This window comes from Cydia fagiglandana, chromosome 18 (genome assembly GCF_963556715.1).
Source record: "Cydia fagiglandana chromosome 18, ilCydFagi1.1, whole genome shotgun sequence".
In the NCBI taxonomy this organism is placed as follows: domain Eukaryota; kingdom Metazoa; phylum Arthropoda; class Insecta; order Lepidoptera; family Tortricidae; genus Cydia; species Cydia fagiglandana.
In genome coordinates this window covers 5227345-5249177 of record NC_085949.1, presented here as the reverse complement: position 1 = coordinate 5249177, position 21833 = coordinate 5227345, and the positions used below count along the sequence as shown (strand labels likewise).

Sequence of the window (21833 nt, the reverse complement as noted above, 5' to 3'; positions counted from 1 at the left end):
TTCTTTTATCTATTTCTTTGTATTAATGAATACATGCCTTTGTTTTATAATTGTCCATGAAGTAACAAAACGCGCTTAGGCAAGTATTGCCAGCGCTTCGAATCATTACTCCCTATTACTCTACTGAATAAATAACTAAACAACTTGCAGCATTTGCTAAGTTTTAAATAGGAGGAAAGGCTATTCAACACAGTCATATTATTAGGTTTCTAATTTATGTATGACTTTCGCAAATATTTAAGTCTTCATGCAGATGCATATTTCATTTCTTTCATTTAATACATGTGATTTCCCCTATCATTTATATTTTTTTACTACCGGCTACCCACAAACGTCAAAAATTGTCAATACACATTCAGTGTCTGAAATTTTTGTTGCTGTTTTTAGAATAGTGGAGTAGTACAATAACGTGCGTTTCTTTGTTTCCTTTGTATGGAGACTAGGTGTTAATCGACTGTTACGTGACCAGTGTTCTTGATGGTTTCGGGTGACGATTCAAATGGTCGTTTATCGCGTAAAACAACTAGGTCCCCGAACCGAAAGTCGAAGAAGGCTGATGCGGACCTAGCGAAGGGGTCTGCGTTGCGAAATGACCCGCCGCCTTCTGTTCACAAGAGGAACCTTTACGTTGTTTCTTTCCCCATTATTATACTTTTTAATATTCTAAGATCGTTGCTGTATCAGTTATTTATAGTGTTTAAGTATTTGTATTCGGCTTCCCATCGTTTTATGCGTAAACCGTGTAAGAATGGTGAATATAACCTAGAGGTGGTAGTGAAAGACGGAGCGGTGTCCACGGAGATCGCGGGCGAGATGGCGTACAGCCACAATGTGGGGCCGGGGGATCCGCTGCTGGCAAAACAGAAACATCACCATCGGAAAGCTTTTGAGTACATATCAAAAGCTTTGAAGATTGATGAGGAGAATGAGGGTGAGTCAAATATATAAACTGTGTAATACATGTCTAATTAGGTTTATAGGGTAATTGCGTCAGTTTACCTTCCGGTGTCAGTTTCCGTCCACTTGACGGATTAGCAAATAATACATTTCATTTATAATTTGCTACTTGCAAAGTATATTTTTTATTTAGATATTAAGGATTGAATAAATCCAAATATGTGTAGCAACTAAGGTTTATATTCAAATTTCGTCAAGTGAACGAAAACTAGAGCCATACAAAAACTAGTGCAATGACCCTATACAATTTTAATGGGAGTGCTGAATCAAAACAATAAAAGTTAAAGAGAATCTGAAATTTATCTTCAATGCTAGACATTTTTTTAATCTACTTGAATAGAGCTAGAAAAAGTTTCTTATGAGTTGGAGTATCTTATTACACATCTCCCAGGTGGCCTAGATGGCAAAAAGCCAAAATCTGGCCTAAATATTAGTAAAGGTAGGCCAGCCAGCATTAAAAAATAAAAATCTTTTCTTTATATACAGTTCCACTAAAGCCCAGGCAAATTCTATAGCAGTGCTCCATAAACTCTATAAACTGCCATCTATTAACTTGACCACAAAATTGCATAATATATGATAGTCTACAGTTACTGGAATAGTTACTCATGAAATAAAACTATTGAAATGGATTATTAGTCATATGCCTTATGGGAATATAGTTCAGAGCCGGAAACCGCTACCAACTTTTAGTATGTTGTTGGGCATGGTATTGGGTCTCCAAAACTGCCGGGAGACGGCGGCGCCGGCCATCTACTTCAGCGGAATGACGTCATCAAAATGACTCCCGCTTCGTTGCGAATATTGCATACTGCACCCAAACTATGCATAGCACATACACGTGTGGGGTATTAAATGAAAGCCAATTAAATAAACTATATTTTATTCATACAAAGTGTATCAAAATATGCAACAGTTTAAGAGAAATTTACAAAATAATAAAAATTACGTAAAAAAATATTCGATTATTTGGGTTTTACAACCAAACCAAAAGTCGGACGATAAAGCAATGTACTACAACATTAAAGATGACGTCTCAAGCCATACACTGATATCAATAAAATCAAAATTGGACCAAATATGTGGAAATTATGCATCAAAATGTAGATATTTGCCCATACAAATGCATAAAAGTTAAAAAAATCCAAATTGGTCATTTTCAGGATAATCCGCATAAGCTTCTAGTATGTTATTAGCAATATGACCTGGATTCTAAAACTGCCGGGAGACCATCTCTGTTGTTCCTTAGTTACAAATAATGACGTCATACAAATAATCACTGCCGAATTTCGTAAAATGTCAATTATAGCTATACCACGAGTCTCACATACACGTGAGTTACATGTAATGAAAGGTTATGAAATGTATTATGATTCACCTAAACTTTATTTGTAAAAAAAATATACGGTTTAAGAGCTAGAAACAAATAAATACCACGTTTTATGGAAAAAGTATATGTATATCAATTTTATAGCTAAACTAAAATCGTCAATAAAACGTTGCATATAACATTTAAAAAACCAGTTATTTAACTATACATCACAGTTTAAATTTTACATTTTCGATAAAAACTGTGGAAGTTGTGGAAAAAAAAACTAAAGCGCGCCAACAATTCTACCTTAATGCGCTCATATTATGCAAAGATTAGTTCTAATTATCGAGTATTAAATGAAAGAACATTACATAAAATACATGAAAACGACATTTTCGAATGGAACCATAATTAAAAAAAATTATAATTTACTTGATAAGTAAGCAAAATACTGTTTCTTTGAGTACATAATCTCCTCGTTTCAAAGTCGGTTAAAATGTGGTTTTTGTGATCTGGGCTACAAAGACAAATAAATTGACACCTCATTTATCAAAATCAGATCAGTTGTTTCATGTAAAAAATACATAATTACATACGTAGACAGCAGTTCCTGCTGTAGTCGCAGTAAATATTAATATGAAATAGACTCTTATTGTCATGGCCTAACGCTACATTATTAGAGAAATGTAAAGTTACATGCCAGTAAGTAGGTACATGCGTAATACAAAATGCCTTATCGAGGTAAATGCCATATCAGTTCAATTAATGCGATACATAATTATATATTTAAGCCTCGATTAGCCTTATACATACATACATCACTGGCTCAGTGACCCAAAGCAAAGAGGATCTTGGCCTCTGACACAAAAGAGCGTCACTCTGCCCTATTCTGCGCCACTTCGCGCCAGTTGGGTATTCTTATAAATGTGGAATCTTGAGTGGTGCAAGGGTTTCAAGGCTGAACTGAGAAGGCTGGCAGAATTTTCCCTCTGATCCTCCGAAATACAGGTCACCCCTCTGGTCATTCGAAGCCTCCATAAGACATCTTGCTAACTCATCGAGGCGACGCCCGCTAGGCCTGCTAACATCTACGGCCTGAGGGTTTCAACGTTAGATGCCAAGCCACGCCAGGCCATAATAGTAAAGGTCTAATTATTGAATTTTAATTTTTTGTCCGACTATGGCAGAATTTGCTATCTAACTATGAGTGCATGTGTAGGTACCGTTTGCATGAAACTACTGAACTGATTTTGATAAATTAGGTGTCAATTTATTTGTCTTTGTAGCCCAGGTCACAAAAGCTACATCTTAACCGACTTTGAAAGGAGGAGATTATGTACTTAAAGAAACAGTATTTTGCTTACTTATCAAGTAAATTATTATTTTTTTAATTATGGTTCCATTCGAAAATGTCGTTTTCATGTATTTTATGTAATGTTCATTCATTTAATACTTGATAAATAGAACTATTCTTTGCATAATATGAGCGCATTAAGGTAGAATTGTTAGGGCGCTTTAGTTTTTTTTTTCACCACTTCCACAGTTTTTGTCGGAAATGTAAAATTTAAATTGTGATATATAGTTGAATAACTGGTTTTTTAAATGTTATATGCAACGTTTTATTGACGATTTTAGTTTAGCTATAAAATTGATATACATCTACTTTTTCCATAAAACGTGGTATTTATTTGTTTCTAGCTCTTAAACCGTACATTTTTTTTACAAATAATGTTTAGGTGAATCATAATACATTTAATAACCTTTCATTACATGTAACTCACGTGTATGTGAGACTCGTGGTATAGCTATAATTGACATTTTACGAAATTCGGCGGTGATTATTTGTATGACGTCATTATTTGTAACTGAGGAACAACAGAGATGGTCTCCCGGCAGTTTTAGAATCCAGGTCATATTGCTAATAACATACTAGAAGCTTATGCGGATTATGCTGAAAATGACCAATTTGGATTTTTTTAACTTTTATGCATTTGTATGGGCAAATATCTACATTTTGATGCATAATTTCCACATATTTGGTCCAATTTTGATTTTATTGATATCAGTGTATGGCTTGAGACGTCATCTTTAATGTTGTAGTACATTGCTTTATCGTCCGACTTTTGGTTTGGTTGTAAAACCCAAATAATCAAATATATTTTTACGTAATTTTTATTATTTTGTAAATTTCTCTTAAACTGTTGCATATTTTGATACACTTTGTATGAATAAAATATAGTTTATTTAATTGGCTTTCATTTAATACCCCACACGTGTATGTGCTATGCATAGTTTGGGTGCAGTATGCAATATTCGCAACGAAGCGGGAGTCATTTTGATGACGTCATTCCGCTGAAGTAGATGGCCGGCGCCGCCGTCTCCCGGCAGTTTTGGAGACCCAATGCCATACCCAACAACATACTAAAAGTTGGTAGCGGTTTCCGGCTCTGAACTATCTCTGCGATCGTTTCCCATAAGGCATGGCACTATATTGAAACACTGTAAAGGGTTCGAAATGTCAGGATGTAGTATTCAAGATACGCAATATAATCAGTCTCGATAATTTTATTTCTCAAAATATCACTTTACTTTTATTCTTCCTTATTGTTAAGTTTGTTAATTTAATTTGTAGGAACCCGTTAGGTGAAGGCCTCTTCTTGTGCTATTCTTTTCCAATTTGGATATCGATATTATAAAAAGATTTGTATTTTTATAATATGGATATAAAAAAGAATATAATTTGAACCAAACACCTATTGATTTTAATCCATTTCATTGTTTCATACGTACTTCATGTATACTTATAATTTAAATACAATTTGAAACAGGTCAAAAAGAGCTGGCAATAGAACTGTACAAGAAGGGCATTTATGAACTGGAGCGTGGCATAGCCGTGGACTGCTGGGGCGGCCGCGGCGACGCCTGGCAGCGCGCGCAGCGGCTGCATGACAAGATGAAGACCAATCTCGGGATGGCCAAGGACCGGCTGCACTTCCTTGGTATGTACACTGGTTATCGGCCGAAACTTGTGTTTTTGCCGAAGAAATTGTTAAATTCCTATGCCTACCCAAATCTAGTTCACTATTATTTCGATATAGAAATAAAAGTTACAATACACATGTTAATATTGACCCCAAAACCCAGTAGAATCAACTCCATCGGCTCAAATTCACAATTATAATTTCAAGTATATATTTGAACGCTTCTTATGTTCAACGTGTCATTGTTGCATGATAGCCTTTTTTTCACACACCACACATTATACAGTGGAACCTGGGTAAATGGATAAATGCCAAGTTCTGGCAGACCTCACTCCAAACTTTACGTAGTACGTAGGTAGTACCACTACTTGCAAATGCGTCACCTCACCTAACATATTATATTTGTCACAAAAACGCGTGTCGCCTTATGACCGCACTTGATATTAACAATATTTCAGTCAGTGCATATAAAAATATCTATGGGCCAATAGTTGCCTGAAAATAAATGTTTTCATTCATTCATTCAAAAAACCCCAAATAAATATACAATTAAAAACGCTTTTAAATGTGCCAATTTGGCATTACTTCTGCCTAATTCTATTTATCCAAGTTCCACTGTAATACCAACTCTACCCTCCTACAAATAAGGTTAAAATTAGATATTTTCCCGAATAGCGAACCTAGTCGCGCTCAGTCAGTTGGGCGTCGAAGAAAGGACCGAGAAAGACAAAAAACCGGAGTCCCCTGTTAAGAGGAGGCCTCTAGAAAAGGCTAAGACGACGTTGCTCGCCCATACTGAAAGTAACAGTGGTCAAACGAAGGCAACGAGTGAAGGTAGAACACGATTGTACCCGCTGCATTGTCACCGATAACATGCGAAAAGAGACTTAAATGTATTGATGATAAGGTTTCATTTTTAACAGCATCTTCCACAATTTCATTGCATGTATTGAATACATCTAAAGGTGCGTCCAGATCTGGCAAATGTGCTGCTGGCGCGCTATTCACGAATCGCCCAAAGGTGCCTTTCGTAAACAGAAATTCACGGCACGGAATTGTGGACGTACCTTTACTCAAATTTAACATTAACTTACAAAGATGCATTATTTTTGGGCTTCTTAAGGATTTCAGGACATCACTTTGTGTTATTACGCTTGAACAATAAATTTTAACTTATTTTATTGCATATATGATGGCTTCAAATATTAATGATCTATGCTGCATCTAACTAAGCGAATGAATTATATATTAGAGGTACCACTACATGATTTACTGGTTTAAAAAGAAATAGCCCGGCTGTCTGGAGTTAGTTATATGAAACATAATTGACAATAATTGCCATTGAATTTTAAACCTTACCTCATCTCCTTTAGCTCTCTTTTGCACCATCATTAAACTGCTAAGTCGTCTCGCTTTTTCACCCTCAGTGCGACACGGACGGGTTATCGGCGATAATGCGGACTAATGCTTAGCTTCGTTTGACATAACCTGCTGCAAAAAAACTAAATTACACCCTAATAAGGAATTTCAAATTTTTCTAACCAGTGTGACATTAACATTCACGTGTTTTAGAGATAGAAAAAAAAATGGAGTAATACTTTTAAGGCCTGTGCACACCGGATGCGTGTGCGTAGACGTGCGCATGCGCATTGTAATGTGCAGATCCTTATGAGAGACGACACACCGCTTGCGAGACGTATGCGTGCTCGGCTCCAACATTTTAGCGCACGCACGCAGTCGATGTGCTCTGGCCTTTAAAAAAAGTAAATTAAAAAAAATGGACACCTCACCGTTTGTAAGCAAGAGAAAGCGACTCCCTCTCACAAAAATATCCATTACTACAAAAACAATTGGCGTATATTTTATTTGCATGTGGGTTCACTACTTCACTGTGCTGCTTTTTTTCTGTACGCGATTTGTACGACACAAGACGACATTACATAATCATAATGCCATCCTTGTATAGCAAAACCAGGATGTCCAGAAAACGCAAACAACCGTATTGGTTCGTAGTAAGGACCATTTTTGTTTGACCTACAGTACCGGTCAAAAGTTTAAGTTCACTCTGTAAATTCGGTTAAATGAAGCTATAACACAATGTACTAATAAAAGTATTTAATAATCTTTTATTACATAATAAATTAAAGGTAATTCTCTAATTTAAAACCACAATTAAATAAAAAAGATCAGTTTTTGCCAACTTTAGACTCTTCAAAATATCCGCCTTTTGCTTTCAATGCTGCCATACACACTTTCGGCATTCGCGTAATTAGTTTTTGCAGTGTTGATGTCGAAATTTTATTCCAACAAATGTATAGGTATTCCCAAAGCTGTTCTTTATTAGTTGGCCGCATTTTTCTCACACTCCTGTCCAATTCATCCCATAACAACTCAATCGGATTGAGGTCGGGCGATTGAGGAGGCCAATCCATATATTTTAATTCTTTTTGGTTCTCTTTGGATGAAATGTAGTTTTTGCACAACTTCGACGTATGCTTGGGATCGTTGTCTTGTTGGAAAACAAAACCTCTGCCTACAATCCGTTTTCCAGATGGAAAAGCGTGACGTTGCAAAATGTTATGATACATTTTCTTATCCATTATGCCATTGACTCTCACGAGATCACCAACTTTATCACCCGCAAAGCATCCCCAGACCATAACTGATCCTCCACCGTGCTTCACTGTTGGCATCACGCATTGCTTTATCATTCGTTCACCTACTTGTCGTCGAACATATTGACGACGTCTCCCTCCAAAAATTTCAAACTTCGATTCGTCAGAAAATAAAACTTTAGACCACTGTTCAGACGTCCAGTTTTTGTGTTTCTGGGCCCATTTCAACCTCTTAACTTTATTCTGACTACGTAACAAGGGTTTTTTGGCAGCAATACGACCTTTTAGACCATAGTTTCGCAGACGCCGTTGCACTGTCGAAACCGATACTCGCTGTTCTCGGGTGGCGTTGAGTTCTTCGCAAATTTCTGGAGCAGTTAGAGTACGTTGGCGTTTGCTCTGCACGCAAATAAATTGGTCTTCGCTTTTAGACGTGACTTTTGGCCTACCTGATCGAGATCGACTGCAATTAAGACCGGTTTTTTGTTTTCGTTGCAAAGTACTCACGACAGCGGTTTGAGAAACCTTCATTTTTTCAGCGATTTTCCGCGTCGTGTAGCCCTCATTTGACAGAGTTACAATAACAGCACGAGTTTCGACACTAAAATCGGCTTTGCGACCCATTTTAAATGATTTCTAACTTCACGAAATCTCATAGGAAATACGGAACAAAAATATTAAATGGATCAAATTTTCCGAATAACATAAAACGATTCCTCCAAGAGGTATTTTTATTGTTATTTGGTAGTCGTGGAAACAATTAAACGTTTGAAATTCAAAACATATTCTATATTTGAATATAATTAAATATGATAACCTTATTTCGCAGAGTGAACTTAAACTTTTGACCGGTACTGTAAGTGACCTATTATCGTGGTTCCGTTTGAGACATGTGGGTGTCATTGACACAGATTTAAAGATTTATTATTTGCTTGTAAGTTGTAACACTTGCGTTATAATGACGCCCACTGCTTACGACTGACCTTTTTAATTATCTCTAATACGACGTATATGCGCTTTTAGCTTGAATGGACATACGACTTTTTGTAACTAACTGTGGTTAATTTCATTGACTGCAAAGAAGCGTATGTGCTTAATTTCCTACTGGACATACGGCGTTTCAGTGTGAGTGGAGACACTGGAGACTTTGCTAATGACACCTATTCAAAAAATAGTAATCATTGTAAGAATTATGTAATGACGTTTTGGTTAAGCCTAGATTAAAATTATGTATACAATTTGAGACCTTATATTCTAGACTTAAGGCTTAAATGTATACATAATATTGAACGTGGCCGTATTTAACATAAATTTGGTTTGCTGATTGTTTCTATAGATATTTATTTTCAATTGTTGTAAATGATTTGCAAATCTGTCGGACAATAGACGAAAAGTTGCAAAAGAAGTGGTTACGAAATTTCTTACGTATTTTTCCGGTCTAAAGTTTAATGTATTGTTTCATTTGTTAAGTTTATATAATGTTATTTAAATTAGGTACGGATGTTTAGCTAGTAGGTAAATACAGGGCGTAGACATCAGTGGCGGCGGCATTTGGCTTACATATTTTTTTAACAAATATTATGCACTAACGTCCAAAAACGGGCAAGCCGATGGGAATCGGCTTTTATGGACGCGCCGCCACTGGTAGACATCTCAAAAATAAATAAAACGTGATATTTGGCTATTGAAATATTTAGAGTCTGTTGCAAGCGTTTTTCCCCAGACACAATATCAGACACAGATCAAAAAATAAAGGGGTTTTAGGCATACAGTAGAGCTCCGACAAATCCCATGAAAAGCATTACATATATGTTAACCCTATTCGCAGATAAAGCTTCTATTAGTAATAGTTAACTTAAGTTACGTGATCACTCATTGAAATATTTCAATTTTAACTTTAGAAAAGTAAATCGTATTGGAATATCTCCTACGAGTATCTAGGCCATAGTTTATCGTTAAAACACTACCGCGAGAATGACCACTAAAGCTGTCAGCACGAAATTTCAAGCACGAATTTTATGTTTGCTATCCCGCCGAAAAAAGTTGAATATCAAAGACATGAACGATTTTGGCGTCATGTTGGCGATGTGTGGTGTGGTGTTCAAACATGAATGTTAAGATAGTTCTGTCCTTGTGTCAGTAAATAGCTAAGCTAAGTACTTAGATTAAGTTAGGTTTTTAGACTAAACCACAGTATAAAAAGTAACAGTGGTTCGACGGCGATACGGCGAACAATGGCGATGACAGCGATGTAAGCAGCTCGGGTGCGCGTCGTCGAATGACTGTATAGACTGTGACTAAACCGTGGGATCATCGTGATCGTCGTCATGAAATTCAAGTATATGTATAGATTTGTTTTCTAAGCTTCTGACTTGAAATTGAGAATGGAAGTTGGGGCATTCGGCTATATTGTGTTGCCTTAGCCGTCTTCCGAAATCGATACCAATTTTCTTTAGAGAAACCCTCAAACCGTGAAGTATTGGGTTTCATTGGAAATCAATATGTCATTTCTCTGGCCCTACAGAGCGGAAAGCTAGGGTGCGCCGATCTATGAACTGGCAGTCATTCGGAAATGTTTACGCTTCGATGCTCCTGGTCCCCTGGTATTTGGCCAGTCAATTGTAGCAATTAGTGACAGAAAAGGGCGTAGGCACAAACAATGTGTACCTACCTAATAACAGTAACACTCTAAGGGCCAGTTAACAGACTTATCAACGTCACACAGCAATTGCTCAGATATATATTAGCACGAGAGGTTAAACAACAACTTTGCCCCCATAAAACAAATAACTATTTCTTTGTTTTCCTTTGGGCTTGATTTTGTTGCAGATCGACCAATCGTCCCATTCGTCCCTCGCTAGTAGAAATGTTTTCTCATTAGAACCCCTGCTCTCCTGATGGTATTTCGGCTATTCCATTGTTTATATTAAATCAATTAAGAATCAAACGAGCTGTAAGGGTGTATCACCATTGAGCAACGATCATTCTTAGGTTGTTTTAGGACTGTGTCTCACTTTAGGCAAAGGGGCGCTTGTCGATCTTATATCATTTAGAATAGAGTTGAATTTTGAAATGCTACATATAGAAGTGCAACATGGAATCGTTGAGCGCGCATGCCACACCGAAATGGAATGGAATTTATCAACAGACACATACCATTTTCGATGACAGGTGTGGCTTGCAAGTCGAGAATGCTAATAGTCGATAGGATATAACGTTTATTTTAGCTTATATTTCAATCAGCTTGCTAGAAAGTTTCTCATGTTGACTAATCGTCTCAAGTAGCTAATATAATTAATGTGTATAACCTGCCTTTTGAATCCTAGCACTCAAATTGATGAACACATATTTATTTAGGTGTTTTTATTTGTGAGGCGACCCGTCCGAGATACGAGAGAGATACTTAAATGTTCTTCAAGAATGAAATGGCTTAAAGAAATCGCATCAACGCCATACTTGTTAAAAAAAATCGAAAGTGAATACGTTATGAAAGTGACTAAAATCAGTAATCTGACTCACTTTCGATTTCAAGCACATACCTACTGTACTTTTACTCTAATTATCAGTCGTATTATTAGCAGAAAATCGTCCTAATTGGTAACTGACAATTCGTAAACCTTATTGTAACGAGATAAGGCCCACCAATGGTTAGATAAAAGTATTTGTCCATTTAAGTGATCATCTCATTTGACCAAGACCGTGAGCGTAGCCTTTCCTTGTAAAAAATGCGTCGTGACAAAATATTTGCACGGTTTTTCGTCTATTGTGCGACGGATAATGATTTGCACAGTTTTTTTTCAAGTTTTCATTGTAAAATACATTATATCTCCCAATAGACATTATATCTTTCAAAAGTAGAAGATACGACTTTCATCTTTATAACAAACGATTACCTTTGTGCTTATAACTGAACTGTTTTTATTATAAGTACGTTTTTCGACTAGCTAAGCTTATTTTGCACTGATTTGCCGAGCTACAGTGTGAAAGTCACACAACCGTAAAATTCTCATTAAATATTTGACGTTTTTAGTAGCCCAGTCAGTGCGTAATTAGCTTAGACGCACTCCATAAACTAACTTACACCATACAATAAATAATCTGCGACTAACAGAATGGATGTGTTTATCAACTTTAATATTTAATATATTTTAATAACAATAAATTGATAATGCATTATTGACACCAGTGGCAGGCCGTAAGCTGACAACAGGCGGGCGGCGGCTGCCCAGCGGCTCCGGGCCTCTAATGAAGTCCCAGACATTACCACGATCCATGGGACGGTCGTCGTCTCAACCTAACAGCTCAACATACAACCGGTATCCGGTGAAACCTGCCTCAACACCGCCTGCAGTGAAGCGGCAGTTATCGGTGAGTCTCAGATCCTATCTGACAAATATACAAGTAGGTATGTGTTACTTCTTCTTCCTCGCGTTATCCCGGCATTTCGGCACTGCTCATTGGATCCTGGGGTCCGCTTGACAACTAATCCCATGATTTGACGTATAGGCACTAGCTTTTACGAAAGCGATTGCCATCTGACCTTCATCCCAAAGGGGAAACTAGGCATTATTGGGATTAGTCCGGTTTCCTCACGATGTGTTCACCGAAAAGCAACTGGTAAATATCAAATAATATTTCGTTAAGTTCCGAAAAACTGATTGGTATATACGAGCCAGGGTTTGAACCGCGACCTCCTACTTATCTAAGTAGCATGCTCATCTGCAGTGCAGCGAATATTATCAGCAAGTTCTCAATAGGCTACATTCCTACTAGTCAAATCAGCTTCTTTTTTAGAACTGTCAAAACGATTTGCTAATATGGAATTTATATGAAAACGAATATAGTGACGTCACGGTCAACTCACCTACTTTTTATATTTAAATCCGATTTATTAAATACAAATTGTGTTTAAAAATACTTGCTATCTATGTTTTACTAATAATTATCTGGTGCTTTATTTCGTGCACGGTTTGAAATAATTTATTTTAAGTACAAGAAACATCCCTATACCATAAAGAAGGAAAGGAAATACCAAGGGACAACCAACACAAATCAAACTAGTGCCTTAGTAAGTTTGATAAGGTTTATGATTTGTGTTCTTGAGGAAAATAGATCCTTAATTACGTAGACGACATCATCAATCGAAGAATAAATCCGTACACGGCGGGAGGAAGTTGATATTCTAGTGAAGAAATTTGAACTTAAAATAAAACTACATAAGATTCATTTTTCCCGCGAGATATCAACTTCGCCGTGTACCGAAATATACCTTCTCTTCTGTATTATTCGCATAATACATTATCTACACAGCTCCTATTAAATAATTAGGCACTATACTTATACATAATGTTGTTCAACATAAATATTGACCGACCAGGTCGACCAAACACTTATTAAAACTAGGTTAATTTAATCTCATCAATCTACTAAAGCCGGTAGCCGCATATCTGACACGATGAATCTTTGTTTTTTCGGCTAGTCATAATATAATGGGTTTTATCATTTAATCACTTAGATAATATTTTACTATAACTATATAATTATAACTCTCACGTTGCACCTCACCCATTAAACAACACTTTATTAACGCCAGAGCACGTATCAGATCCTAGTCAAAGGATCCCCAGTACGGCGCGCCGTTAGATCCAATAGAGGCACTCCGACTAGAAGCTGGACGCCGCAGCAGATGCTCACGGTCTCTAACCGACGGACTCTGACTAAACTATAATCGCCCTTAACAGCCAGACCATAAGAATCATTGCACCTCATCCATTAACATCACGTTCTGTTTACTAACGCCAGAGCGCGTATCAGGTCCCAGTCAACGGATCCCCAGTATGGCGCGCCGTGGGCTCTAACCGAGGCACTCCGACTATAATCACCCTTAACAGCTAGACCATAGGAATCATTACACCTCATCCATTAACATCACGTTCTCTCTATTTACTAACGCCAGAGCGCGTATCAGGTGCCAGTCAACGGATCCCCAGTACGGCGCGCCGTGGGATCCAACCGGGGGACGCCAACTAGGAGCCGGACGCCGCAGCAGACGCTCACGGTCCGGGGCGTGGATCCGAAGCTGGTGCAGCTGATACTGGACGAGATCGTGGAGGGAGGGCCGAAGGTGCAGTGGGATGACATCGCTGGGCAGGAGGTGAGTTCGATTTATAAAATCATAGACAGACCAATCAACCATAGATAGTTCAATGGGGGAACCTTGAGGGCACCAAATTTTGATAGGTAGTTGTGGTTTTATTAATTTTAATTGTAGTTAGTTTTATATTACAGACGGTCTAGCATAAGTTGCGTTCTCGCGCGCGAGTCCATAATTGATGTATGGAGCTCATCCATACCTCAAGCCTTGCCTGTTCTTGTTTATATATAATAGTTAAAATAAATTTCATTCATAGTTCAATGGAAATGGCAAATAGTTAAAAGTAATTTAATGGCAGAGCTGAATATCAGGTGAACTTGGGTCGTGGGTCGTATTTTCTTGATATTTCTGCCATTTTTAACTAATTAAATTTTATGTTAATATAATAAGTTTTATCAAAGCATACACACTCTTCACAGTCAAGTTTAGATTCTCACGTGATCTATCCTAATAACCTTTAGTTCATTGTTTTCTCGAATCTGTCCTTTTTCCTTTTGAGGTACGGAACCCTAAAAATCCTAAGGCTATATTTCATATGACAACCGGACAATCGGACAAGAAAGCGACCAAGCGGTCAATAATTCGAACACATGTTTTCGTAAGCACCCTAAATAGGAATTTGGGTAAAATAGGTGAAAAGCTTATGGTAAATTGCTGTTTATTTGTTTTATCTTCTATCTTTTATCTTCTATAGGCAGCAAAGCAAGCGCTCCAAGAAATGGTAGTGTTGCCTTCTCTAAGGCCCGAACTGTTCACGGGCCTGCGGTCGCCAGCCAAAGGGTTGCTGCTGTTCGGACCTCCGGGGAACGGTAAGTACGATTATTTCACGAGAAAAACTTTTGTAAGACTAACACGACTACGGTTTTTAGCCTTAAAATAAACCATCATCTTTCAAAGTCGGTTAAAATTTTTGCCTATGCTCTCTCGCCATAAAACGTATCGATTAACACCTCAGATGCACATTGACATCTTAATGTTTTTGTACAGTCGCCATCAGATATATCGGAGCGGCCAAGGTGTTCACAATATCTGAACAAGCACTCTAACGCCTTGACAATAGAGGCGTGTTCAGATATTTGTGAGCACCTTGGCCGCTGTTATAGCGGCACCTTGCACCTTGGCGCTGGCTGTTGTTATAGCGGCAATAGAAATACATCATCTGTGAAAATTTCAACTGTCTATCACGGTTCTGACTTACGGCTCCGAAACGTGGTCTTTCACTATCGGCCTCATCTCAAAACTCAAAGTCGCTCAACGAGCTATGAAGAGGGCTATGCTCGGAGTTTCTCTACGTGATCGAATCAGAAATGAGGAGATCCGTAGACGAACTAAAGTCACCGACATAGCCCACCGGATTAGCAAGCTGAAGTGGCAATGGGCAGGCCACATTGCACGCAGAGAAGATGGCCGATGGGGTCGTAAAGTGCTCGAGTGGAGACCACGGACTAGCAAGCGCAGCGTAGGACGTCCACCCACAAGATGGACAGACGATCTTGTTAAGGTCGCCGGAAGACGCTGGATGCGGGTCGCTTCCAACCGGCACGTATGGAGGTCCAAGGGGGAGGCCTATGTTCAGCAGTGGACGTCTTATGGCTGAGATGATGATGATGATGATGATCACGGTTCTAGAAATATAGCCTGGTGACAGACGGACAGACAGACAGTGGAGTCTTAGTAATAGGCTCCCGTTTTTACCCTTTGGGTACAGAACCCTAAAAACGGAGAACAAAGCGTGAAAATTATCGGCATACCCTCCGCACTGGGACGTACACAGCTATTAATTTCCATTTCCCAGATAATAAAGTGACATTTCTATTGGCCAATATACAACCCAATCAGCCAACAATAATTTCTACCATTTTTTTTTTCAGGTAAAACCCTCCTCGCCCGATGCGTGGCCGCAGAATGCTCAGCCACATTCTTCTCTATATCAGCCGCCACTCTCACCAGCAAGTATGTCGGCGATGGGGAGAAAATGGTGCGCGCGCTGTTTCAAGTGGCCAGGGAACTGCAGGTAACAACAGACCATGGGTGGACTTTATGTCTTTATAATAAGGTTTAAGAATGCTTGGCGACATCTCTATATCGGCCGTCATTACTCAGAGCTCTCTTAGGATAATTTCCCTGTTTCTTTCATTCCTGTACTTTGATTTCAATAGCAAAGGCCTCTCCCCTTAATTTCCGTGACTCCCAATTTGGTGTTTCCTCTGGCCAGTTATTCTATTAAGCTGTCCAGGTGATCCCGCCATCTCCATTTGGGCCTGCCGCGTCCACGTCCCTCTACCGGTATCCACTTGGTGGCTAAGCTAGCCCACCTCCGGATGCATATGGAAGACGTGATCGACTCAGTCCCATTTGAGCTTAGCGGTTTTCTCGCCTACGTCAGCAATGCGGGTTTTAGAGCGCTCTTCACCTAATATTTTTGTTCTTTTTTCACAGCCTTCAATAATATTCGTGGACGAGGTAGACTCGCTCCTCTGCGAGCGGTCATCGAGTGAGCACGAAGCCTCGCGACGGCTCAAGACCGAGTTCCTCGTGGAGTTCGACGGTCTGCCAGCCGCGGGGGCCGACCGGCTCATTGTCATGGCGGCTACTAATAGACCGCATGAACTAGATGAGGCTGCGCTCAGGTATGACAAAGTGAATCTTATTGGTTAGAGATAAGGTCTACAATGTTCACACTCAATATTCTATAGACTCGCTCCTTTGCGAGCGATCATCGTGCGAGCACGCGCGACCGCGGGGGCTGAGCGGTTTATTGTTATGGTCGCCACCAATCGCGCTCATGCGCTGGATAAAGCCGCGTTCAGGTATCACTAAACCTTACAGTTAAAATAAAGCCCCGCCGCGTCCGTCCGTTTGTGTGTTTTTATGTTCGCGATAAACTCGAAAACTATTATTGAACGGATTTTCGTGCGATTTTCACCTATCAATAGAGTGATTCTTGAGAAAGGTGTAAGTGTATAATTTGTAAAAGTTTTCTGGAACCCGTGCGAAGCCGGGGCGGGTTGCTAGTAGTCGATAAAGTGAAGTGAGTTGCCGCCGCGGCTGGAGGTTATTGTTCTATTCAGGCGTGACTATTCTTTATTTGATACTTTTACGTTTTCTGCGACGAAAAATGCGTTAGGAATTTAGTTGACACTCGTAGATTTAATTAAAATATTTGTCGAATGTTCCAGACGCTTCCCCAAGCGAGTGTACGTGTCGCTCCCCGACGTGCGGACCCGCTCGCAGCTGCTGCGCGGCGTGCTGGCGCGCGGCGCGGCGGCGGCGGCGCTGGCGCCCGGCGAGCTGGCGCGGCTGGCGGCGCTCACCGACGGCTACTCCGGCAGCGACCTCACTGCGCTGTGTCGGGACGCCGCGCTGCAGCCTATAAGAGGTGACTTAACCCTTTATAAGGCATAAGGGTGTCAGGAATTATGCAAAATTGAATCCTACCGCTATGAAATAAAGTTCAAAACCGGGTGGGAAATATATTCCCTCCGCCTTATAAAGGCTTAAAGCTATATTTTAAAACATCATGGTTCTTCAGTATAATTGCATTTCTTAATTAAGGCGCTCTTATATTGGAGTTTTACGTTTCCGAGGGGGTGAAGCAGACGAGTGGTAGAACAGGCGGGCGGGCGCCCCGCGCGCCCCGCCGCACCATTCTCGCGCAGCACGTCTACGTCCTTATTCTGGCGCCATCGGTATTCTGAATATTCTGATTTGTCAGTTCCGGGATTTTTTCCGGCAATTAATATCGAATAAGGTTTATTAGCAAATTCGTATTTTAATGAGTATTTAATGAAATTATATACAATATGAGAGTATACCCCGACAAACTAAGAAACTAATCAAATTATACCCAATTATTATGAGGCAGAAATTAGTACTTACTTACCTTAAAAATATAATAGAGTTAGACCAAGAAAATTCTGCAACGATTTTGATTGCACACGCAGTGCAAGTGTTATTTTGAACGACAAACCTTTATGAAATTATGATTAACACTTGCACTGCGTGTGCAATCAAAATCGTCGTAGACTTGGTCTAATTCCATAAGTCAATTTCGGGCAAGTAGGTATTGAAAATAAGGAAGAATACTGTAGTTCGTTTTTTTAGCATTAGAAAGTACTTGAAAGAAGGTAAGCGATCTTGACATGTCTTTTAATTGAATAGCGCTTTTTAAAAATCAGTAACTATTACTTATGAAAGCTTATTTTATATATTAGGACTTTTATTTTATATAAAATCAATCAACATTTGCATGATGTGTCGCATCCCCGTAGCTGCAGGCGTCCATAGGCTATGGTGAATGCGGGTCGTATGCTTGCTTGCCACCAGTGTGGTATATAAAAACAGCATTTTTTGGAATAAATTTCCATATAGCACGGTACGGACTTGGCGGAAATAAGGTAGAAGTACCAGTGCTCAACGCTGCACTAGTATTCGACACGGGCACTTTATGTCAAAGTGACAAGAATTAAATTTGAATACAGAAAGATCGTCGCCGTTCAAATTTAACCTATATTACTTTGACATAAAGTATAGTGTGTAGCTTTCAATTAGAGCTCAACGGCTAATCCTATTGTCTATTGTTAAGTAAAACCGCACGTGCTACTTACCTGCAAAAAAGGGTCTTAATTATTTTATTTGGCACCTGAGCGCGGGCTAAGCCAACGCTAAAAAAACCAGTGTAGGTGCGCTCTCCGATAACGCGCCTTTGTTACGCATCTCGATGACACATTTTAGACTGGTTCTGTAGCGTTCGACTCGCCGGCATTCAGTAACTGAAGTACGTATTTTTTATGTAGGTGGTGGGATAAGGGCAGGGGAAAGAAGAAGGTTGTAGCACGTGGCATTAGCGGTTTTACTTAACAAAAGGATTAGCCGTCGAGTTCTATTTGAAAGCTACACACTATACCCATGTCGAATACTAGTGCAGCGTCGAGCACTAGTACTTCTACCTTACCCAATCATCATTCATCATTCTCTTGCCCTTGTCCCATTCACTTGGGGTCGGCGCAGCATGTCTTTCATTTCCACACCTCTCTGTCGCCCGTCATTTCATCATTCACTTGCATTCGTTTCATATCATCTCTCACACAGTCCATCCATCTTTTCCTCGGTTTTCCTTTCCTCGTACTTCCCTCCACATTCATTCGTAATACCTTTCTCGTCACATGACTTTCATCCCTCCGCATCACATGGCCGTACCACGCTAGGCGCTTTGCCCTTACTTTTTCTGTTATGGGTGCAACTTTCAGGCTTCCTCTTATATATTCATTCCTAATCCTATCCATTCTCGTCACGCCACACATCCATCTCATCATTCTCATCTCCGCTACATGCAATCTACCTTACCCAATATTAAACAGAAAACCATTTTAGGCATTTTTCGACCACTTCCCTTAAAACGCATGTAGGTAACTCGGAAACTAAAAGCGGTGAAATGATGGTGGTAACCATACACTAAACACTCCCACATATGTATTTGAAATCCGTACACATATGTTTAAAAATGATTAAATTTGATTAATTTAATAGCCTTTAATAAAATATGTTTACACAATTTATCAATCGTGACTGAATTCCGGATTGGTTAGATGGGTGTGTGCCTTTGCTTCCCAACTTGTTATAAAATGACAATATGATGGGCGAATGTCTGAAATGTCACAGTAATTAAGAATCATTTTGCTTTTCTTCGTAAGCATGTTGAAAAACATTGTGTGTATAACATTATTTGCATATTTATACAGTGATTACCCATTTTATGAAACGTCCACTAAACTAGCATAGGTCCGACGCTGGCAGTGGCCACGGGCGTACTGGCGCGGGGAATGGGCGCAAGGTATTGCCGCGTAGGGTGTAATTTAGTAGGCAAAAGTTGAATTCATAAAATTATGAATGAAAAGATTAACGTATCGATAAAAGGACCAGCAATAACGAAGATTTACTTAAAAGCTATCGAATGAGGTAAGTTTCATATCCATTTTCGTCGTAGTACTTCTAAAATATGGATCAAAAGACAGCTTTAAGCATGTTTTCAACTTAAGATTCTATCGAGAAAATAATGAGCCGTTGTGTTTCTGACAAGCAATAACGTAGTTCAAGGACTAAAGTTATACATACTAGAAAATAAAGCATGAAATCCTTGTAAAAGTCTGTAAATATGTTTACAAAAAAGCGCATTTTACTACACACCGCGCCTTAAGCTTACATTTATGTCAATGGAGAGAAGTTAAATTTTTGCCTTGACTGTAACGCAATTTTATTTTCTCTGGTGTTGAAAAAAAAACACTATTACAGAAAAAAAACTTCATATAAAAATACAATGATTTAATAGTACCTTACGACAAAAGTTCGTAAAGTTGGAAGTTCGCAACGAGTGGTGATAAATTAAAACACAATAAAAGATGTATCATCGCAAAGAGCACCAACTGTTGTTGCCAACTGCTTAAAATTTGTTTTTGTTTTCTTCCTTCCGACTTCTGTCAAAAACACAACATAAGTCTCAAACATTACTTAAAAGCCACGATTTATTAATGACTGAAACTAAGAAGTTGTAAGAAAATTACTCGAATATAGCACTAAATACATGTTTCTATCATACATTCAACTAAATGTTAGATGATATCGGCAGAGTCAATAGCATCCTGGCATGTCCAGCCTCTGAAGAGGCTGGGCTTCTTTATAATATGGTTAAGGATATCATACAAATTAGATGTAGTGAAAGTTAGAATGTTATAGATTAATTAGAGAGCCACTATGAGGGTGGCATTTGTAAAAACCCTTATAAAAATAAAGAATAAATCAAATAATAAAAATAAACTAAATGTTAGATGTAGCAGATTAGTAATCCACGAATATTGTCTCCAGAACTTGACCCCGAAGAGGTAAAGTGTTTGGACCTGTCGCTAGTGCGGCCGATCACGTTCCAGGACTTCATGGACGCGCTGAAACGGATCCGTCCGTCCGTGTCGCCGCACAGCCTAGTCGGGTACGAGAAGTGGTCCGTGCAATATGGGGATCTCGGGCTATGAACCAATACAGGTAAATTCATCTTTGTTACCTTGTGATAAAGTCGGAAACCGATAAGAATGGTTTCACTTCATGGACGCGTTGAAGCGGATCCGCCCGTCCGTGTCGCCGCACAGCCTAGTCGGGTACGAGAAGTGGTCCGTGCAATATGGGGATCTCGGGCTATGAACCAATACAGGTAAATTGAACCTTAGCGCCTTGTGATAAGGTTGATTTTAGGTATAATATGAACGCGTTCATACGGATCCGTCCGTCCGTGTCGCCGCACAGCCTAGTCGGGTACGAGAAGTGGTCCGTGCAATATGGGGATCTCGGGCTATGAACCAATACAGGTAAATTGAACCTTAGCGCCTTGTGATAAGGTTGATTTTAGGTATAATATGAACGCGTTCATACGGATCCGTCCGTCCGTGTCGCCGCACAGCCTAGTCGGGTACGAGAAGTGGTCCGTGCAATGTGGGGATCTTGGGCTATGAACCAATATAGGTAAATTGAACCTTAACGCCTTGTGATAAGGTTGATTTTAGGTATAATATGAACGCGTTCATACGGATCCGTCCGTCCGTGTCGCCGCACAGCCTAGTCGGGTACGAGAAGTGGTCCGTGCAATACGGGGATCTCGGGCTATGAACCAATACAGGTAAATTGAACCTTAGCGCCTTGTGATAAGGTTGATTTTCGGTATAATATGAACGCGGTCATGCGGGTCCGTCCGTCCGTGTCGCCGCACAGCCTAGTCGGGTACGAGAAGTGGTCCGTGCAATATGGGGATCTCGGGCTATGAACCAATA

General features: G+C 39.4%; 1 protein-coding gene across 4 annotated transcripts; it reads left to right on the top strand.

Moving 5' to 3' along the window:
- The first annotated feature begins 344 nt into the window (after positions 1–344).
- LOC134673070 (spastin) lies at positions 345–21055 on the top strand. 4 transcript variants are annotated; one of them, XM_063531006.1, is made up of 10 exons: positions 345–931; positions 5098–5268; positions 5926–6084; positions 12052–12233; positions 13834–14019; positions 14714–14828; positions 15891–16033; positions 16459–16649; positions 17199–17398; positions 20881–21055. In XM_063531006.1, the coding sequence occupies exons 1-10, from the start codon at positions 478–480 to the stop codon at positions 21042–21044; spliced, it is 1965 nt and encodes a 654-aa protein (XP_063387076.1). In that variant the 5' UTR covers positions 345–477; the 3' UTR covers positions 21045–21055. The 4 variants fall into 4 exon arrangements, with proteins under 4 accessions (XP_063387076.1, XP_063387075.1, XP_063387078.1 ...); XM_063531005.1 differs by having other exon boundaries at positions 13822–14019; XM_063531008.1 differs by lacking the exon at positions 5926–6084.
- Positions 21056–21833: the final 778 nt, after the last annotated feature.